The sequence below is a fragment of the Sebastes fasciatus genome, chromosome 18, assembly GCF_043250625.1.
Source record: "Sebastes fasciatus isolate fSebFas1 chromosome 18, fSebFas1.pri, whole genome shotgun sequence".
Classification (NCBI taxonomy): Eukaryota; Metazoa; Chordata; class Actinopteri; order Perciformes; family Sebastidae; genus Sebastes; species Sebastes fasciatus.
In genome coordinates, this window is record NC_133812.1 from 28,942,115 (window position 1) to 28,961,144 (window position 19,030).

The window sequence follows — 19,030 nt, forward strand, 5'->3', positions numbered from 1 at the left end:
AAGGGATCGGCTAATCAAAGCCGGCCGCTTTGTTAGCATGAAGCTACGGTACAGTTTGAATTGGACTGACACGGCGGGAAAAGAGATCCCTTCTTTTCTCCTTCGACGAGCTCTTTTATGAAACTTCTTATTAATCAGGTGATTCATATCTGGTGTGTGAAACCGTCCCCGTGCTGCTGCGGCTGCTGGAGATCCGGGTGTGTGGCCGTCGACACCAATCAACTCCTGGATCGCAGATTAAATGAGATTAAATGTTGTTTGAATACTTAAGCGAGAGCTGCAGCGTCTTTGAGCCAAATTCATCCTCAGAACCTTTTTTATCTTTGGTTCAGATTTAATGTCTGTGTGCTCTTAACAAAAGAAGTTTATTCAAGTGTGCTATTAGTATACTTCTTTTTAACTTAAAATAAAAGAGTATACTTTCAGTTTACTACTTATCAGAGATATACTTAACAAAAGTAAACTTGGCTCATCCTGAGTATACAGAAAGGTCTAAATATATTTGGCTTAAAGGCTTATACTTAATCTTTTGATCGAGATGTACTTAAGAAAAGTATAATGAAGTATTCTTGCCTTCGAGGCCTACAGAGAGGTGAACCTGGCTTGTAGTTGTGCTTACTTTGTTAAAGTGTGTGAGAGTTTGTAAACAGATGTGAATTTTCTGCGGTTTTGGATTCTCCGTTCACGATAATAATAATATAATAATAAGACGAGTCTCAAGTCACTGTGTGCGACTCAAGTCCAAGTCGCAGACTCAAGTCCCAATCTCTGCTATAAAGTGGTCACAAATATATACAAGTATACTAGCAGTATAAAAACTATTAAACCTCTAGTTTACTGAGAGTATATGTTAAAGTGTACTTTCATAAACTATACAGTGAGCTACAAGTATATACGAGTATACTTGCAGTATAAAAACTATGAGAGCTAAAGATTCTGGGTTTAATTGCTCACAACAGGTATTGATTTATTATAGCAGCTAAAATAATGTAATATTCAGTCAAACTGTGAGGAGGTGGCATCCAGATGTGAACACCTGGAAAGAATCAGATGTGCTTTGACAGATTTTTATGAATACATGTTTTATTTGTTGGCTATTTAACATGTCTAATACTGACTGATTCTCGGTTATAATAAAGTATTTAAACAAAAAAAAAAAAAAAAAAAAAAGGTTGTCTGTATGAAACACTTTAGAAATGAAACAATAAGTTGGTTAATCAATTAGTTTTTTACTGCTTCTTCTTGTTTCTGCACTATTAACTAATAAAGGAATATCTTATATCTCATCTTAGTCGCTAAACAAACAAATAATCAGCACTACAAATCACTTTAAGCAAAAATGGCAATTATTCTCTGGTTCCTGCTGTTTGCTTTTCTTTATCTTATGTGATAATATCTTCAGTCTTGCAGTGACAAAAGCAAGCAACATTATACCACTTTCATATTTTAAATTTTAAGGACCAACCCGTTAATCCAGAGAATGATCAGCAGATAAATCAACAGTGAAAGTATTAGTTAGTGTAAGACCGAAACACAAAAATATAAAGTTATAAAGCAGCTGCCGAAAAACAAAATAAAACAAAACATGAAATTAAAAGCAAAAGCAAACAAATACTGTACATAACCATTTTTTCAGTCAAATTTTCTAGAACAATAGGAGACGGGAACAACATCTAATCTAATCACAGAATATGATTTATTAAGTGTCCGTTGGTCAGAATGAGTTTACGTCATGGTTTGAGTGCAGAAGACACTGAATTCATCCAGATGTGAGGTGTTTTCTTTTTTATTATTATTATTTTTATTTGTTTTCATGCTCTAAACTGATGTTTAACACGTCGAGATTCAGAATCAGAATCAGCTTTATTGGCCAAATACGTGAACACTTATGTTTTTTTGTTGCTGTCAATACTTGAATAGACATACAGCTAAAACAAAGACAAACAAAGCTGGACAAAGTAAACATAAACATTTATCTACTATATACAGATATAAAAATATATAAAAAAACAGTGAGACAATATAGAATAAATAAACTTTATAAGATATAGAGGAGATAAACGGTGCCTCATTTTAAATCACTCCTCAAAACACACTTTTACACGGCTGCTTGTCATTCCTGATTCTGATGCTTTTGTATTTGTTTATTTTTGTTTTTCAGTTATTTCATTGTCTTTTTAAATTGTTTTTATTGTTTTTGTATTCATATTCATAATTTCCCCCGTAGTACCATGTCTGTTGGTTGCTTTGTCCTGTTTTATGTATGTACAGCACTTTGTATCTCTGTTTTTAAAAAGTGCTGTAGAGATAAAGTTATTATTACTGGTTATTATTAATAGTGCAATGGTGCAGAGTACTGGGATATATATGGAAATGAATTCATATAACAGGTTGCTTTATATACATGTGGTAGGTATTACAGTGTATATAATATTCAAATACTTCTATAGTTTATGTTAGTAGCTTTACTTATGAAACAGCTGGAATAAGACGCATTGGAAATGATAAAAGCAAACACACACACACACACACACACACACACACACTGGGAGGCTGGAAGCTTCATACTGGTTATACTGGTGATGAGCCACCAGATGAGGGCGCTCTCTCTCTTTAAGTTACCTCTCTGCATGTTGGAGGAAATCAATCAGCTCACATACAAACTGAGAAAAACCTGCATGATTTGATTTGGTTTCATCCTGTTCACAAGAAAGAAAACTGTTGATGTTTTCGGTGAAAATCAATTTCCACTTTCTGTAACAGCGAGGTCTTTATGGAAATGAGTCAGTAGGAAGCCGGAGCAAAGAATCAGTGTGTATGTTTTACATGAATTCAGTGAATGCATCCTCATGCAGCTGTGAAAATGTGTCACATTCCTGAGCTGTAACAGCTCTCTCCTCTCACATCTGGGATTTGCATCCTTCATCTGCTCTGTTTCCCTTCACCAACACTGAAATGATGCTCCGTCCTATTACCTGCACCTCCAGCGTAAATGTTTATGGAAATGGCCCGTTGGAGCAGGCCAAGTGTTTTCCATCAGCAGCTCTTTGCAGTAATAATACTGCAGTGTTGATGTCAGACCCGCCCTGCCTGAAGAGGGGAGGCTAATGGCCCTCTCCCCCCCCCCATCCATCCATCCATCCATCCATCCTCCGCCCTGCATGAATCTAATTCACCTTAAATGTGCTGCTGCAGGGTTGGGAAGCGAGAGGGCATCTGTTCAGAGAGTCCCCATTTAAGGAGCATTATGTAACATCAGACTGTGGATGATGGAGATCCAACCACGATACAATCAAAGGGAACGTGGACACGAGTCTGCAAGGCTCACACGGCTCACACACCTGGTGACTTTTAAATTTAAATCTTTATCGTCAAAAAAAAAATCAAAAATAATTATCATTCTTATGAAGAGCTTGCTATTATTTCAAAAACATTTAAAAAAAAAATTGTCATTCTATTTATTGTGTATTATTTATGTTAATTTTGTTATTATTATTATTATTATTATTATTATTAATAATAATAATAATAATCTAATAATTTTATCAAATCAATGATGAATTACCTTGTTTATTTGGGGTTTTCCTTAAAAATTTGTTTTCATTTCTTTGTATTTTATTTAAACACAAATAAATATAAATATCGAAATTATAATTTTTTTATTATAATTTAAATAAACGATTAGTCGATTAATCAATTGGTCGATTGATAGAATTGAACTTGGATCTATTTTTCATACAAAAACATTTGTATTTTCTTTAAACATAAATAAATAAATAAAATAAAAATAAATAAAACTCTTGATTTATATATATATATATATATATATTGCACACAAAACTTATGGAGAGTTTATAGCTTTGCTATAAATAAAACTAACAGTTTGTACAAGCACATCTGAGACGATTAGTCAATTAATCAATTAGTCGATTGACAGAAACTAGAAACTATTTTTCATGCAAAAACATTTCATGCTTCCAGCTTCACAATTGTGAAGCTTTGCTGCTTTTCCTTTTAATCATGTTAATAATGTATTAGTAATAATGTTGAGGTTTGGACTGTTGGTTTGACTAAACAAACATAGTGAAGGTGTCACTTTGACCTCTGGGTCATTGTGACACCATTTCTCACTATTATTTTTACAAACCAAACAATCAATCGATTCATGGAGAAAATAATCAGCAGATTAATCCATAATGAAAATAATCATTAGTCAATATTTCAAAATGAGCCCATCTCAACCAACTACAACAGTAAAATCCTGCTTTTACATTAATGCAGGAGGAATAATAATCTAATGATAGAATATTTAATGGTACAACAGTAAGTAAGTAAGTAAGTAAGTAAAGTTTATTTGTATAGCACCTTTCACAGATACAAAATCACAAAGTGCTTTACAATAATAAAAAACACATCAGTCAATATTAAAAGTAGCGATGAAAAGGGCTGTCAAGCTAAAAACACAACAAAACAAACAAATGAGGACAAGGACACATAAACAGGTAACACATACATGTAAAATACAACAGCCACGGTGGATATGTATATACCTTTAATACTGCATTAATAGAGCTTTTTCCTGATTATAGTAATATTTTCACAGTATTTTTTACAGTGTGGTATTAGTACTTTTACAAAGTGAATACTTCCTCCACATACATCATACTGCTTCACTGCTGCAGTACCGTCTCCGGTCGTTGGGGGTCGCTGTGGGTTCATCTCGGCTGTTTCCGGAGCGTTCCGGAATCAGCCGAGATGCTCCGGAACCAGTACATAGCGCCATGTCCAGCAGCATGTAGCCGGACTGTTGGATTCATTCACAACAAAACAAAGTCTCTGTTTTAACTCAGAACGATTTTAACTGTTTCTTTAAGACTTCACGTTTTTTTATAAGCTGACACAGAAGCCACTTGTTCACCGGAGATGGGAGTCCCGGCGTTCTTCCGCTGGCTGAGCCGCAAATACGCATCTATCATCGTCCACTGTGTGGAGGAGAAGGTAGGCTAGCTGCTAGCTGCTAGCATGTAGCCTGTAGCCTGTTAGCTAGAGACCGTTTACTGCGTTGGCGGGAAGATTTTAACGTGTCATATCTTTATATTTACATCTTATTTTACTCGTTATGTTATATTATGTGTGTTCGTGGTGGTTAGTGTCGCGTCGTAGATGTGTTTTTGTGTGTTTTTAATGTTTTGAGGGTTTCAGTTTAAACCAACTGACACGGTTAACCGGAAGCTCGTGTTCTTCTTCGTGGGTTTGTAAACAAACAGACGCAGTTGTTTATTCTTAAAAACACTAAACTGACACACTAAACCAACACTCTACAAACACTCTACCAACACTCTACAAACACTCTACCAACACTAAACTGAACCTCTACCAACACTAAACTGACACTCTACCAACACTAAACCAACACACTAAACCAACACTCTACCAACACTAAACTGACACTCTACCAACACTAAACTGACACTCTACCAACACTAAACCAACACTCTACCAACACTAAACTGAACCTCTACCAACACTAAACCAACACTAAACTGACACTAAACCAACACTCTACCAACACTAAACTGAACCTCTACCAACACTACCAACACTAAACTGAACCTCTACCAACACTAAACCAACACACTAAACCAACACTCTACCAACACTAAACTGACACTCTACCAACACTAAACCAACACTCTACCAACACTAAACTGAACCTCTACCAACACTAAACCAACACTAAACTGACACTAAACCAACACTCTACCAACACTAAACCAACACTCTACCAACACTAAACTGAACCTCTACCAACACTAAACTGACACTAAACCAACACTCGACAAACACTCTACAAACACTCTACAAACACTAAACCAACACTCTACAAACACTCTACCAACACTAAACTGAACCTCTACCAATACTAAACTGACACTAAACCAACACACTAAACCGACACTAAACCAACACTAAACTGACACTAAACCAACACACTAAACCAACACTCTACCAACACTAAACTGACACTAAACCAACACACTAAACTGACACTAAACCAACACTAAACCAACACTCTACCAACACTAAACTGGCACATTAAGACTGTTATTTTTAAATGTAGCACCATATAAAAATCATAATTAACCTGACCATTCAGGGGTACTTGTACTTCACTTCAGTATTTACATTTCTGCTACTGTATACTTGTACTCTACTAAATCTCAGAGGGAAATATTATACTATATATACTATAGTATAATATATATATATATATATATATATATTATATATATTATTTTTTTTACTCCACTACATTTACACACAGTAAAGCTTTAGTTTATTTTCATTTGATGATGCATTGCTGTAGATTAAACTACTCAACAGTATACAAATGAGTTAAAAACATCTACAGCAGTAATATTAATCCAGAAACATTTTACTGCGATATCAATAGTTTTACTTTAGTTGATAATACTTACATACAGTTACTTAAGTTTTGATTGCAGAACTTTTACTCATTGAGTGTTTTCACAGTGTGGTATCAGTACTTTTACTAAGTAAAGGATCTGGATACTTCTTCCACCACTAAACTATGTTAAAACGTCTACGTTGTTGGAAAATATTGACCGAAATATCGTCTGTAGTCGCATGAAACTCTTGTGCACTGAGTACATGGATGAAATTAAAGGCTTTCACACACTTACATTTATTTATTTGACCTATATTTAACCAGATAAGTCAATTAAGAACAAATTCTCATTTACAATCACAACCTGGCCGAGAGGCAGCGACAGAAGGCGAGGCGTTACAAAATATTAGATCATAGAACATAAGTATGAATTAGTGCAACAAAACATTGCAATATATATATATATATATATATATATATATATATATATATATATATACCACCTCAGCTAACATACTAAATAATACAATATCATGAAATTAAAACTTGAATTTCTTTCCGTATCTAATTGCCGTTTGTTTAATGACTGTCAGTTGTTTAGGCCTCTGTCAAACTATTTTCTAGGGAAAAACCTATGCCGTCTTCACACAAGTTTTTTTTCTGTCTTGTTTTATCTTCACAGGGTAAAGAATGTAATGGAGTCCGTATTCCTGTCGATACGACCAAGCCAAACCCCAACGAGGTGGAATTCGACAACTTGTACTTGGACATGAACGGGATCATTCACCCTTGTACGCATCCAGAGGACAAGTAAGAACTCCCCTCTGTTCAGTTTAGACTTGAGCTGGGCAATACAACAATATATATATATATCGTCAAAATTATATTAAAATGGCTGTTTATGTTTTTCTATATCGCCTCTATTGCGATAGGCTAGGCCTGTAATTCCACTTAAAGTTTCTTAATAAAGTGAAAAAAGAACTATTAATTTGTCAAGTCACACAGGAGTATTGATTGATTAGTTTGTTTATTATGTCGTCATATTATGCACAACAATTACAGCAAGCAGTCGTTGGCAATGAAAATCTTGGGTCTCAGGTACCCTTGAACTATGCTCATTAAAAATGTAAAAGCAAAATGAGAATCAAAGACATAAAATAGTTAAGTTAAAATATAGGGCTTAAATATTAACATACATAAATATAAATTTGTAGATGGTAGTATTTCCAATGGATAAGCTGAATGTAAACAGGATGTAGTATGTATATGCATGATAAAATGAATTAATCTGTAAAATAATCAACAGATTAATTGTTGGGGGGAAAAAGCTGTACTTGCAGTCTAGATTGCATCCAGAGTGATGAGGGGACTTTAATGAGCACAAATCAAGTATTTTGTTTCTATGATCAAACCTGGATGTTTTGTTCTAATAATAATGGTAATAAATTCGACATATTTAGCGCTTTTCAGGGACTGAAACAATAGGTTGCCAAGGATGCTAAAATGGTAAAAGATGCAAATTTGAGTGTTGATCCGTGGGATTGCCTCCCAGTTATGAAATGTTTTTTACACTAAACAAGGGACCTTTAAAATACCCAGATTTCTAAATGAAGTTTGGTATGACACACATCCCCACATGTAAGAACAGCATAATTAAGTGATAAAAATAAAACTGTACTTCACACTCTGACCTCTGCTCTCCACAGACCCGCTCCCAAAAATGAGGACGAGATGATGGTCGCCATTTTCGAGTACATTGACCGCCTCTTCAATATTGTGCGGCCCAGAAGAGTTCTCTACATGGCCATCGACGGAGTGGTGAGTAACGTTCAGTAACGGAAACCTGCCGCCAGAGCAAAGTTTGGATGATAGCTCACATCCACAACAAAAACTGAAACACGGCTTATTGAAATATCTACCAGAGAATCAAACATTTATTAGGTTACATCCACACTAATATGTTTTCATTTTAAAACATAACTTTTACAACGTTTACACCCAGTGTCCACACCACTCCGGCGTTTTCGAGCCCCTAAAACGGAGGCGTTTGAAAACTTTGCAGACCCCGTTTTAGTTATCCGGAAGAAAACGAAGGACACCAGCCTCAACCAGCAGCGGTTAATTTCAACTTGGATGACGAGTTACAAGCGTTGCTGACCTTGTTGTCTCTGCTAGCAGCTGTTGTGCAGTTAAATTCAGCTTTTTATAATGTTACTACTGCCTACATGCGCAGGAGGAAAGCTAGTTTTAGAGCACTTTGCATCGATTCCCGTGTCCAGCGCTGCTTCCTGTTTACACCGGCACGAGCATGCCCAGTGGTCATGTGATATGAAAATGTATAAGTGTGGATGTAACCTTAGATTTTATCCGTCAAATGTTGTTTTTCATATTGTCAAACATGGCCTGTAGGGTAGTAGTCAGTTTCTATCATATTCCAAATAATCTGATGTTACCTGGGTTAACGTAGACAGAAAATAGCTCTGATGACCAGCCTGAAATCAGCTGCTGTACAGTAGAAACAACATCCTGTTTAACTCCACCAGGCTCCGCGGGCCAAGATGAACCAGCAGCGCTCTCGGCGGTTTCGTGCCTCCAAAGAAGGAGTGGAGCTAGTGGAGGAGAAGAATCGCATCAGGGAGGAGATCATCGAGAGAGGTGTGTGTGTGCTGTTTTTAAATCCCTGCTACAAGTACAGAGAATGTACGTCGGCTCAAACCTCAGGATGTGCAGAGCATTACACGTCATTTTCCTCCTGGCAGGACGTTATTTTCTCTGAGCTCCTCGACAGCTCCGCAGTTTGTAAATGTTTTGTCATTTTGGTGTCTTTTGAGCAAATAGATGTTTCACTGTGTATTTGTGGGATTGTTTGTCTTTTATAATGTTAACTCTTTATGTAACCTTACTTATTATTTCCTCTACAGGAGGTTATCTTGCACCTGAGGAGATTAAAGAGAGGTTTGACAGCAACTGCATCACTCCAGTAAGTAGAAGTGTTTTCACAGTCTTTCATACTTATTACTGGATATTTTAGTGTCTTTTATTGCTGTGTTTTTTTTTTATAACTGTAATGTTTATTGTTATTTTTTGGTTTTGTCAGTTTTTGTGATGCAAACTTGGTACACTTGTTGGTTATATATATAGATGTATTTTTGACTACGACAATCAGCAGAATGACCGGATATGACTTGTTTTGTCTGCAGGGAACAGAGTTTATGGACAACCTGGCTCAGTGTCTCCGATACTACGTCGCAGACCGACTCAGCAATGATCCCGGATGGAAGAACATCACGGTGTGTTGCTGCTCGGCCTTTCAAATACGACCAGAAACGTATTGACATTTTATAGACAAAATAGTTGATAGATCAATCAGAAAATAATGTTGAAATGAATTATCCTTTTTTACTTAATGTTTAGTTTTTCAGCTCTTGGCGGTTGGTATGTTGACACGGACCATGTTGTTGACAGTCGCTAACTTTTTAATACCTTTTTATTATCCAGGTCCTCCTGTCTGATGCCAGTGTTCCTGGTGAAGGTGAACACAAGATTATGGACTACATCAGAAGACAGAGAGGTACAGCTGCCTTACACTGATGAGTTTTAATAATTTACTCATGCCTGTTGCGATACAAAGGAGTACGTTAAAGCACATGTGCTTTTGCACGGTCACGACTCCAGACTGCGACCAAAATGGTGGTCATGTCTAGAAGGTAACCCACAAGTTGCGAAACTCTCACGAGATGGTTAAGGTTAGACATTGACCTTGAATGGTTATGGTTACAATGGGTCGTCGGGCAGCAAGTCTCGCAAGAGTTTTTGCAAATCTTTGCGAGTTTTTGCAATTTATGGGTTACCTCCTAGACACGACCCATTTCTTTGTGATTGTGCGAGTAAAAACTGGCCGACCGGCCATTAATTAATACCATGCTGTACTAAAAATGTGTGTTCAGAAGGTTCAGATATGTCTTCATCAGACATTTTGTTGACTCAAGTTTGTGATTTGTTTTTACAGCTCAACCCAACCACGACCCCAACACTCACCACTGTCTGTGTGGAGCTGATGGTAAGCGTTTACATTTCAGTCTTATATAAGGAATAAGATCAATCAAATACTAGTTAAATAATTAATAAATGTTATTAGCCAGAAGTTAGCTTGTTTTATTGTTTGACTACTTTGTCTACAACTCTGTCATCATGAAATAACATCCCTTTTCTCTCAGCTGACCTGATCATGCTGGGCCTCGCCACCCACGAGCCCAACTTCACCATCATCAGAGAGGAGTTTAAACCCAACAAGCCCCGCCCCTGTGCGCTCTGCAATCAGATAGGTCATGAAATCAAAGACTGTCAGGGGACGGCCAGAGAGAAACAGGGACAGGTGAGCTCAGTAACATGGACAATATAGACAACATGTTTGTAAGCACTGTGGCAGGAAGGGGTTTTTATGACAACAGAACTTTTTCTTAAATGCAGAACTAAGATGGCACATTTTATCCTGTACTTCAGCTATGGAGCAAATGGGGAAACAAACAAACATCAAATATGTTTTGTGATATATTTTGTTTTTGCATTTGCTTGACAGATTTAAATGTATGTCAGCTGGGGCTGTGACGCAATCTGGATATTTTAGTGATCACAGCAACATAAATGGAAAATTAAAACGTTTTTCTCTTGTCATCTTTTTACCTTCCTGTCTGACTTTCTCTAAACGCAACGTGACTTTTACTGTTGCTTATGTATCGACAGTATTTGGAGATTTGTTTATGTTTTAAATGATGACAACTTCCTGTCTGTAAATCCAGAAATGTGTCACGAATGAGACTTGAGCTGTTTTGTTTTCCTTCTTCTCTTTCAGCACGATGAGTTTGCAGACACGATGCCGATGTCTGAGCAGGAGTTCATATTTATCAGGCTGTGTGTTCTGCGGGAGGTAAGATCTTTATCTTCTTTGGGGGAATAAATCACGTCATTGCTTCCTTTATTTTAAAAAGTGACAATGGTTGGTCAAGGGTGGCGCTATAGTGTCTGATATCCATTCAACTCTAATAAATTACGCCTGTTATGTCACTCCACTAATAGGACATTGCTTATGTCACACAGGTACATTTGGTTGTCTTAATGGCTGTTTGAACTAGAATCAGTACCAGAGCAAACTCTTGCCTTTTAGAAATAATAATAATAATTCTTCCTTCCCTCCATGTTTTCAGTACCTCGCCAGAGAGCTGACCATGGCCAGCCTGCCGTTTCCCTTCGACTTTGAGAGGAGCATAGATGACTGGGTCTTCATGTGCTTCTTCGTTGGAAATGACTTCCTGCCGCACCTGCCGTCCTTAGAGATCAGGTGAGATCATTTTCTCCTCTTTTTAAGAAGCTCTTAAGCCTTTTAAAAGTCCTCCTCCCTACTCCTAACCATTTCTCACCTTGGGAGGTCTTTTAAGGGCTAAGTTGCTTTGTGAATAGCTTTCATCTGTACAAGGATCTAGTCTTAACTTTAAGGGAAAATTCTGAGAAAACATCATAATTCTAAGAATTTTCTTAGAATTGTGCCACTAGGAGCAACTCTCGCTTTATGAATACGGCCCATGGCTTTAATTTTAGAAAAAGTGGTAGCGGTTGTATGTTTTGGTCCTTAACTCAGCTCTGTTTTCTGTATTCAAGACCTTAAAAAGGTACTGAAGTATAATAAATGTATTTACACTGTCAAAGGATTTTTTTTTACTGCCTGCAGACTCGATTATTCCAGAATTTCTCGAGACTTCGGCTTTCTTTAAGCTTCACAAAAACCGGGTTAATTGCAGGACAGTTGTATTGTTGCTTTAGACGGTGCAGGTGTTTCCTTTATTACTTGTAATCCTGTCATCACTTCACTTTAACCTCCAACACCGATGACACTGAAAACTGGAGAAGCTCAGCCCTCTATTGTTATGTTTCACTACTTTTCTTTATTTGTATAAGGATGAAATAGAGCTCCAAATGTTTGTTGGTTACCTGCCAAAGCAGCCAAATATCCTGCTGCTGTCAAAGACGAATCAGTGTTTGGTGTCTGTTCAGTGTCCCATCCTGAACGACTCGTCTTTAATTATTGACCGGTGTTGTTTTTGTGTCTCACAGAGAGGGAGCGATAGATCGACTGGTCGGTATCTACAAAGACGTTGTGCACAAAACTGGAGTGAGTATCAGCACGTGTTCGTCTCGTTCAGTGTTTCCAGTCGTGGATTATTATTTGTCTTTTAAGCAGCCGTGGTACTGTGACCTCACCAGGCGTGTGTTTGTCTGCAGGGCTACCTGACGGAGAACGGCTACGTCAACCTGGAGCGAGTTGAGCTCATCATGGCGGCGGTGGGCGTGGCCGAGGACAACATCTTCAAGAAGCGCAAAGAGGACGACGTAAGATTTCTGCAACTTCACACAGCGATCGTTAGACTCCTGGCTCAGAAAAAGAAAAGTCTTTATAAGCTAAATAATATAAAGTGGTATCAGGCCTCAGTACTTTTTGATGCAGGCTGAAATGTGTCTGTAGCAGAGAGATCGAAACCAAACTTTTGTATTCAACTTTGATTCTCAGATAGTTCCTGAATTAAAATCATAATTTTGCCAACTTTAGATTGTTTTAAGTTCCTCTAGGGCTTTTTGTGTTTAGAGACATTTAACATTTAAGAACTTTTGTAGAGCTGCAACGATTATTCGACTAATCAATTAGTTGATCGACAGAAAAATAATCGGCAACTATTTTGATAATCTATTAACCCTTAAAAGTATTTTTCTTTTGTGAACTACTTTTTATTAGTTCATGTTGACAGAAAAGAACATGTATACATTTACAGATATAGTTCCAAAACTGTTAAACTTGAATTGATTCATGGTATATAACACCTAGTGTTCCAATAATAATATGGAAACATGCATATCGATATACAATATACCTCAACATAAATTGGTATGTCTGCACAAACAGATACAGGCGTACCTTGCACCTACGTACACATTACTTAAATCCATATGCTTACATGCACGCTCAAACACACACACACACACAATTACTACGTTAAAAGTCATTTTTCATGCAAAAATGGCAGAAAATGCTTTTTTCAGCCTCTCAAATATGGAGATTTCCTGCGATCTCTGTTTTATATCATATTAAACCAAATATCTTTGGGTTCGGGAAAAAACAAGACATTTAAAGACATCACTTTGGACTTTGAGAAACTCAGATGGACATTTTCCAATATTTTCTGACATTTTATAGACCGAACAATAAATCAATAATTTAGAAAATAATCAGCAGATTAAGCGATAATGAAAAGAATGGTTAGTTGCAGCCCTAAACTTATAGGTTTATATTTCTTAAAGTAAAGTAATTGTAAAAGTATTGAGCTGGTTTAAATGGTGAGCGACAGTAGTAAATATTTCTATTCTGACCTTAATTAATTTCTTTCTGACATTGATAAGTCTTCATATTTTCTTTGTTTTAGGAAGGCTTCAAGAGAAGAATGAAAGAGAAAAAAAAGAGGATGAAGGTGAGTAAAGCTGGTGGATGATGATGATGATAATACTGTTTTCTGTGTAAAACTAGCTGGCAGATCTTACCTGATAAAACCGTACAGACAATACAGGAAGAATTCTTCAGTGATAAAACTGCATCTAGAAGATGATCAGAATCTGGGAAGCATTTTTTTTTTTCATTTCTTAATAGAGCTGCAAAGATTAATCGATGTGTTATTGCAGAATGAGCAGCGGGGCCCCGCCTACATGACTTCGGGCCAGTTTGCCCCTCAGGCGCTGGGGAGACGAGACCGACCCGAGGCCGTCCAGAACGCCCGGAACCAGGCCTACGACATGAGGATGCAGCACAACAAGGTACCACAGGTTCTTTATATGGCGTCTCTGTGCAGCTCTGGAAGTCTGGAAAATGATTCTAGACAAGTTCCAGGTCTTAAAACGAACCAAACTTTATAGTATTTATGGTATTTTACTTATGTGATAAAGAGTTTAGTATCAGTTTGTTTACATGATACTGATCTCTCATATTCTGGTATATGTCGCTGAGGAGATTAATCTCTAATATAGAAATATTATTATAAAATCCTAAAATATAATACAGAAATGAAGACGATAAAACATAACCGAGAGTCTACATGTGTAGTTTTGAGGCTGCTGTCCAGTTACATTTAGTGATATTCTGAGTGCTGTCTTCAGACCCCGTCAGGACATTTTATAACACAACACGGTGATGAATCAGCGCTGCAGGAGTGCAGTCGTGATGATGGAAGTGTTGGTTTTTCTCTCCAGGATGCTGCTCAGTCCCTGAAGTCCACAATGAAGAACGGTGGCAATGTAAGTTACTTGCACATAAAAAAAAACATAAACAGTGTTGGTTTGATTCTAATATATTTATAAGATACAACAGATCAGGCTTTGTCAGGCAGAGAACAGTTCATTCCTGGATTAATTCATGATAAAATGTTAAAATAAAGACAATCATTGTTCTACCAAGCTTTATCAAGATGGATCGTTTAATGTCTGACGTTAACATATATATATATAACAAATAAACAAAACTAAAGAAAACATGTTTACAAATTCAATGAATTAAATTCAGAAAAGAGTCTTGGTTGTAACTGTCACTCAAACATATTTTGTGGTGATCTGCCCCTCAAAAATGTGGTTAACTAGATCCTTGAATATAATAATCAGGCATAGTAATTGGTGGTATATTAACGGGATAGTTTGGGTGATTTAAAGTGGGGTTGTATGAGGTACTTATCCATTATCATGAGAGCAAAGTAATGTACTGATGTGGGCAGCAGCAACACACATTTTAGACAAGAATCAATATCAGTTTCCGTGTACGCTATATTTAGAATATTTTCACCTCTTTACTTCGCTGTCAGACAGCCCTTTACCTCGCTGTCAGACAGCCCTTTACCTCGCTGTCAGACAGCCCTTTCTGACGGGGAACTGAAGCCGTTATCTATACTCTCTTCAAAGCCACCAGACTCCATTCACAAAAACAGTAATTTTACCTCTCAGAACACGGGAGTTGCTGGACTACTGCTGTCTCCATCTGTTAGTTAGTTTGTGTTATTGTGTGACTTTGGTGAATCCAAACTAATCCTTTAAAACACCAAATTCAATAACACCGTAGCTTGTACCGTTCCAGCGCTTTGCATTGCACAGTAGGCGAGGTAGACTGGTCCGATGCATACTGGAGATTTTTTCCAAATCACTATGACATCCGTGTATTTTTGGCATACTGGAGATTTTGCTTTTGTTTGCATACTACATGCTACATATTGGCCTAATCCGTACATACTGGTAGTATAGTATGAGGTTTCAAATACAGCCAGAGTACGCCAGACAGACACACAGCCGACAACCTTGCAGCTGAACTCACTGATGCTGGTCTCGGTGCATCCCTACTGGAGTGTTTATTTGTCTACATGTGAAAGAGTTGAATTGAATGTTATCTTCATCGTCACCCAGCAGTCATCTAAAAGTCTCAACACAGCACGTCCAAAATCAAAAGCTAATCTTTCCTTTAGCAAACTATGAAAACTTGTGGCGATCTCTCCTTTTTAATGTGTATATTTGATGTTTGTGTCTGTCTGAACGTGGTCGCTGTCTCCTGCTTCAGTTCATGGTCATGTTCCCGTTTAACGTGTCTCTTAAAGCTGTTCAGTTTTTCCTGTACGACTTAACAATAGGTTGCCATACATTAGCACATGAATGAAAAGAGCACAGAGGCTTCAGAAAACAGGAAGGCTAAGTAGCTACGGTGGTGATTCATTTATCTTTTCTTTCCATCGGCTTCATTCAGACACACAGACAGACGGCAGAGCAGAGAGTTCATCTTTCACTCAGGAAAAATGTTTTATAATCATCCGGTAGTTATTTATGACGTAATAACAAACATCACCGTCAAATACATAACATGCTCCTGAAAACTGCTTTTTAATTGATGCTATTATACTGTTATATTTTCCCTTTGGTCTTTTATCTGTATGGCATAAATATATGTATGAAATATGGATTCAAATTTAAGATCTCATCACTGACCATGTCCATTTTTATCGCATGTAATGCAGCATTTCTTTGTTAGATTAATATCTGCCAAATGGAGTTGAAATGATTAGTTGATGGATCGATTCATCGTTTTGATCAAACATTCCCTAAATCCAGCTTCTCAGTACATCCAGCTTTACTGCTTTTTTGTCTTGTGCAATAATGAACTGAATATATATAAATATATATTTGGGATTTGCACCGTCGGTGGGACAAAGCAAGGCACTTGATGTCCTCATCTTGGACTATTTAATCAATTAATCGGGGAAATTATGGTTAGCCACAGCTCTAAAAAGAACTAATACTTCAATAAGTTTGTATTAATTTTTTGTATATTCTAGTGACCTTCCCTAAGAAATAATCCGTAGAACTTTATTTATACTGTTTTATTGAAATAAAGATGTAAAGAAAACAATTTAAAAAATCACAACAAGAAACGCTAAAAACACACACAGCTGAATCATTTTACCCTAAAACATTAAAAACCAATGAAATGAAACTATTTAATAATCAAACAGTAATTGATTATTGGTTGGTGGTATTTGTCCAGTTTATGAGTGAAAAACAGGACACAAATAATAACGTATCCATGAAATAAGACTATAGATGGTTCTGATTCTCTTAAACTACAACGTAATCTTTCCATTCCTGTTTTGTTGTTCCAGACGTCTGCGGGGCCCAGCGGCGGCGCAGACAACCGGGGGGTGAAGAGGAAAGCCGAGGACAGCGACAGCGAGCCGGAGCCTGAAGACAACGTCAGGTAAACCTGCGGCGTCGTAGTGGAGGTAGGGGAGGGGTCGGGGTGGCAGCGTGGACACGTCCTGTGTTTAGATTTATAGTCAAGCTGCCGTCTGCAGAGCTGGGTATCGTTTACAATATTACGATGCCAGTACCAATTAGTGCTGGGACGATTCACCTATCTCTGGTTCGATATTATCACGATGCTCGGGTGCTGATCTGATATGTATTGGGATTCTACAAGTATATTGTGATTTGTTAACTTTTTTAACACTAGACCATGAAGGGAAAAAGTTGAATACACTTCTAGGGACTTTTACTTTGGAAAATCTCTAAATTACACGGACATGTAATGTTTTATACTTCTGGTGAATATAATCCATCAATCTTATTTCCATAGATGTATTTAGTATATACAGTTCCCTTTGTTGACAGCTTATTTTGAAAAGCGGACGTAGACCCACGTGTCTACTTCCTCTAACTTCTCCAAGGTGGTCTCTAGCTCTCCCGTCAGCTCCGTTCTCTTTATCCACGTTACCGCCATAAGATAACGTTTCCTGTCCGTGACAGAGTTAGCATGCAGCTTTAGCTCTGCTCTGTCTAGCTCTGCTTCTCCTGTCAATGTGTGAAACCCAAAGTGTTTCCATCCTTTACTGGATGTGTAGTGTGCTGGTAAATCAGGATTTATGCAGAAGGGCTGCAACTAATTATTATTTTCATTAGCGATTAATCTGCAGATTATTTTATATATTAGTCCATCAATTGTTTGGTCTATAAAATGTCAGAAAATAATGAAAAATGTCCATCCCAAGTCCAAGATCATGTCTTTAAAATGTCTTGTTTTGTCCCAAACTCAAAGATATTCAGTTTAATATGATATAAAACAGAGGAAAGCAGGACATTTCCATATTTGAGAGGCTGAAAACAGCATTTTCTGACATTTTTCCATGAGAAATGATTTAGTGATTTATCGATTCTAAAAATAGTTTGCTATTATTTTTCCGTTGATCGACTAATCACCAAGTCAGCTAATGGTTGCAGCTCTAGTTTGCAGTATAAGTGTCCACCAGACAGCGTGCATGATAGTAAAATGCCTTTTAAAAAAAAATATTTACAGACCAGCTTCACTCAGCGAAGACGGCGTTAACAAACACGAGCAGAGAGATTCACTCATTAATGCCACGGTGCTGCAGCACAAGCTGTTTAACACACTCAGCCCTCCGCTGAACAGCTCCCACTTCCCTCCGCACGTGATTAATATGGAAAGCAGGAACATTCGAGTAAATTCCTCTGTGACGCACTCGTCAGAGCTGCTAAATTGGTATTCATGGAGGCTTTCCTCTCAGGAGTCGGCGCTCCCCGCGGGCCGCTCCGAGGATCTGCCACACAGATGCCTGGACGGCCTTGATTATGAGTGCAGAACGGCGTTGCCGCCCCAAATCTACCGAGAAGTCAAAGCCATTAAACTGTTCCAGCAGCAGGGAGGAAGTTGATGCAGTTTTTCTTGTTCAGCCTATACATGAACAGGGCAGTATTTTAATAAGCAAATGCATCGTTTAGGTACATTTACTCTACAAACATGTGATTGTCTCATCCAATACTCCCTCACACTCAACGGTGGAATACATTTACATGTCAAGGTCACAAACAATAGAAGTGATGGAAGAAATAATGTTAAAGCCACAGCGTCCAGACAGCTGATTCCCAAGAGAGTTCATCAATATTATGATGCTTTATAACAAGAGGTATATAGAAGGGATGCAAAACCGAACAGTTCAATGACTGTACAAACCGAACCTTAGGCTTGTTGAACCTTTGCACCAC

The 19,030-nt window shown here is 37.5% G+C and overlaps 1 protein-coding gene across 2 annotated transcripts in view; it reads left to right on the forward strand.

The window, feature by feature from the left end:
• The first annotated feature begins 4,750 nt into the window (after positions 1 to 4,750).
• Positions 4,751 to 19,030, forward strand: part of xrn2 (5'-3' exoribonuclease 2) — a 45,554-nt gene continuing 31,274 nt past the window's right edge. Inside the window, exons 1-17 of one of the 2 annotated variants that reach the window (XM_074616409.1) lie at positions 4,751 to 4,998; positions 7,092 to 7,219; positions 8,116 to 8,227; positions 8,953 to 9,064; positions 9,331 to 9,389; positions 9,610 to 9,699; positions 9,908 to 9,980; positions 10,419 to 10,469; positions 10,627 to 10,784; positions 11,262 to 11,336; positions 11,614 to 11,747; positions 12,518 to 12,575; positions 12,686 to 12,793; positions 13,879 to 13,923; positions 14,132 to 14,263; positions 14,696 to 14,740; positions 17,134 to 17,228. In XM_074616409.1, coding sequence (XP_074472510.1) covers positions 4,924 to 4,998; positions 7,092 to 7,219; positions 8,116 to 8,227; positions 8,953 to 9,064; positions 9,331 to 9,389; positions 9,610 to 9,699; positions 9,908 to 9,980; positions 10,419 to 10,469; positions 10,627 to 10,784; positions 11,262 to 11,336; positions 11,614 to 11,747; positions 12,518 to 12,575; positions 12,686 to 12,793; positions 13,879 to 13,923; positions 14,132 to 14,263; positions 14,696 to 14,740; positions 17,134 to 17,228 — 1,550 coding nt within the window. In that variant the 5' untranslated portion in view covers positions 4,751 to 4,923. The remainder of the gene's footprint in view (positions 4,999 to 7,091; positions 7,220 to 8,115; positions 8,228 to 8,952; positions 9,065 to 9,330; positions 9,390 to 9,609; positions 9,700 to 9,907; positions 9,981 to 10,418; positions 10,470 to 10,626; positions 10,785 to 11,261; positions 11,337 to 11,613; positions 11,748 to 12,517; positions 12,576 to 12,685; positions 12,794 to 13,878; positions 13,924 to 14,131; positions 14,264 to 14,695; positions 14,741 to 17,133; positions 17,229 to 19,030) is intronic. The other variant, XM_074616410.1, reaches the window with a different exon arrangement.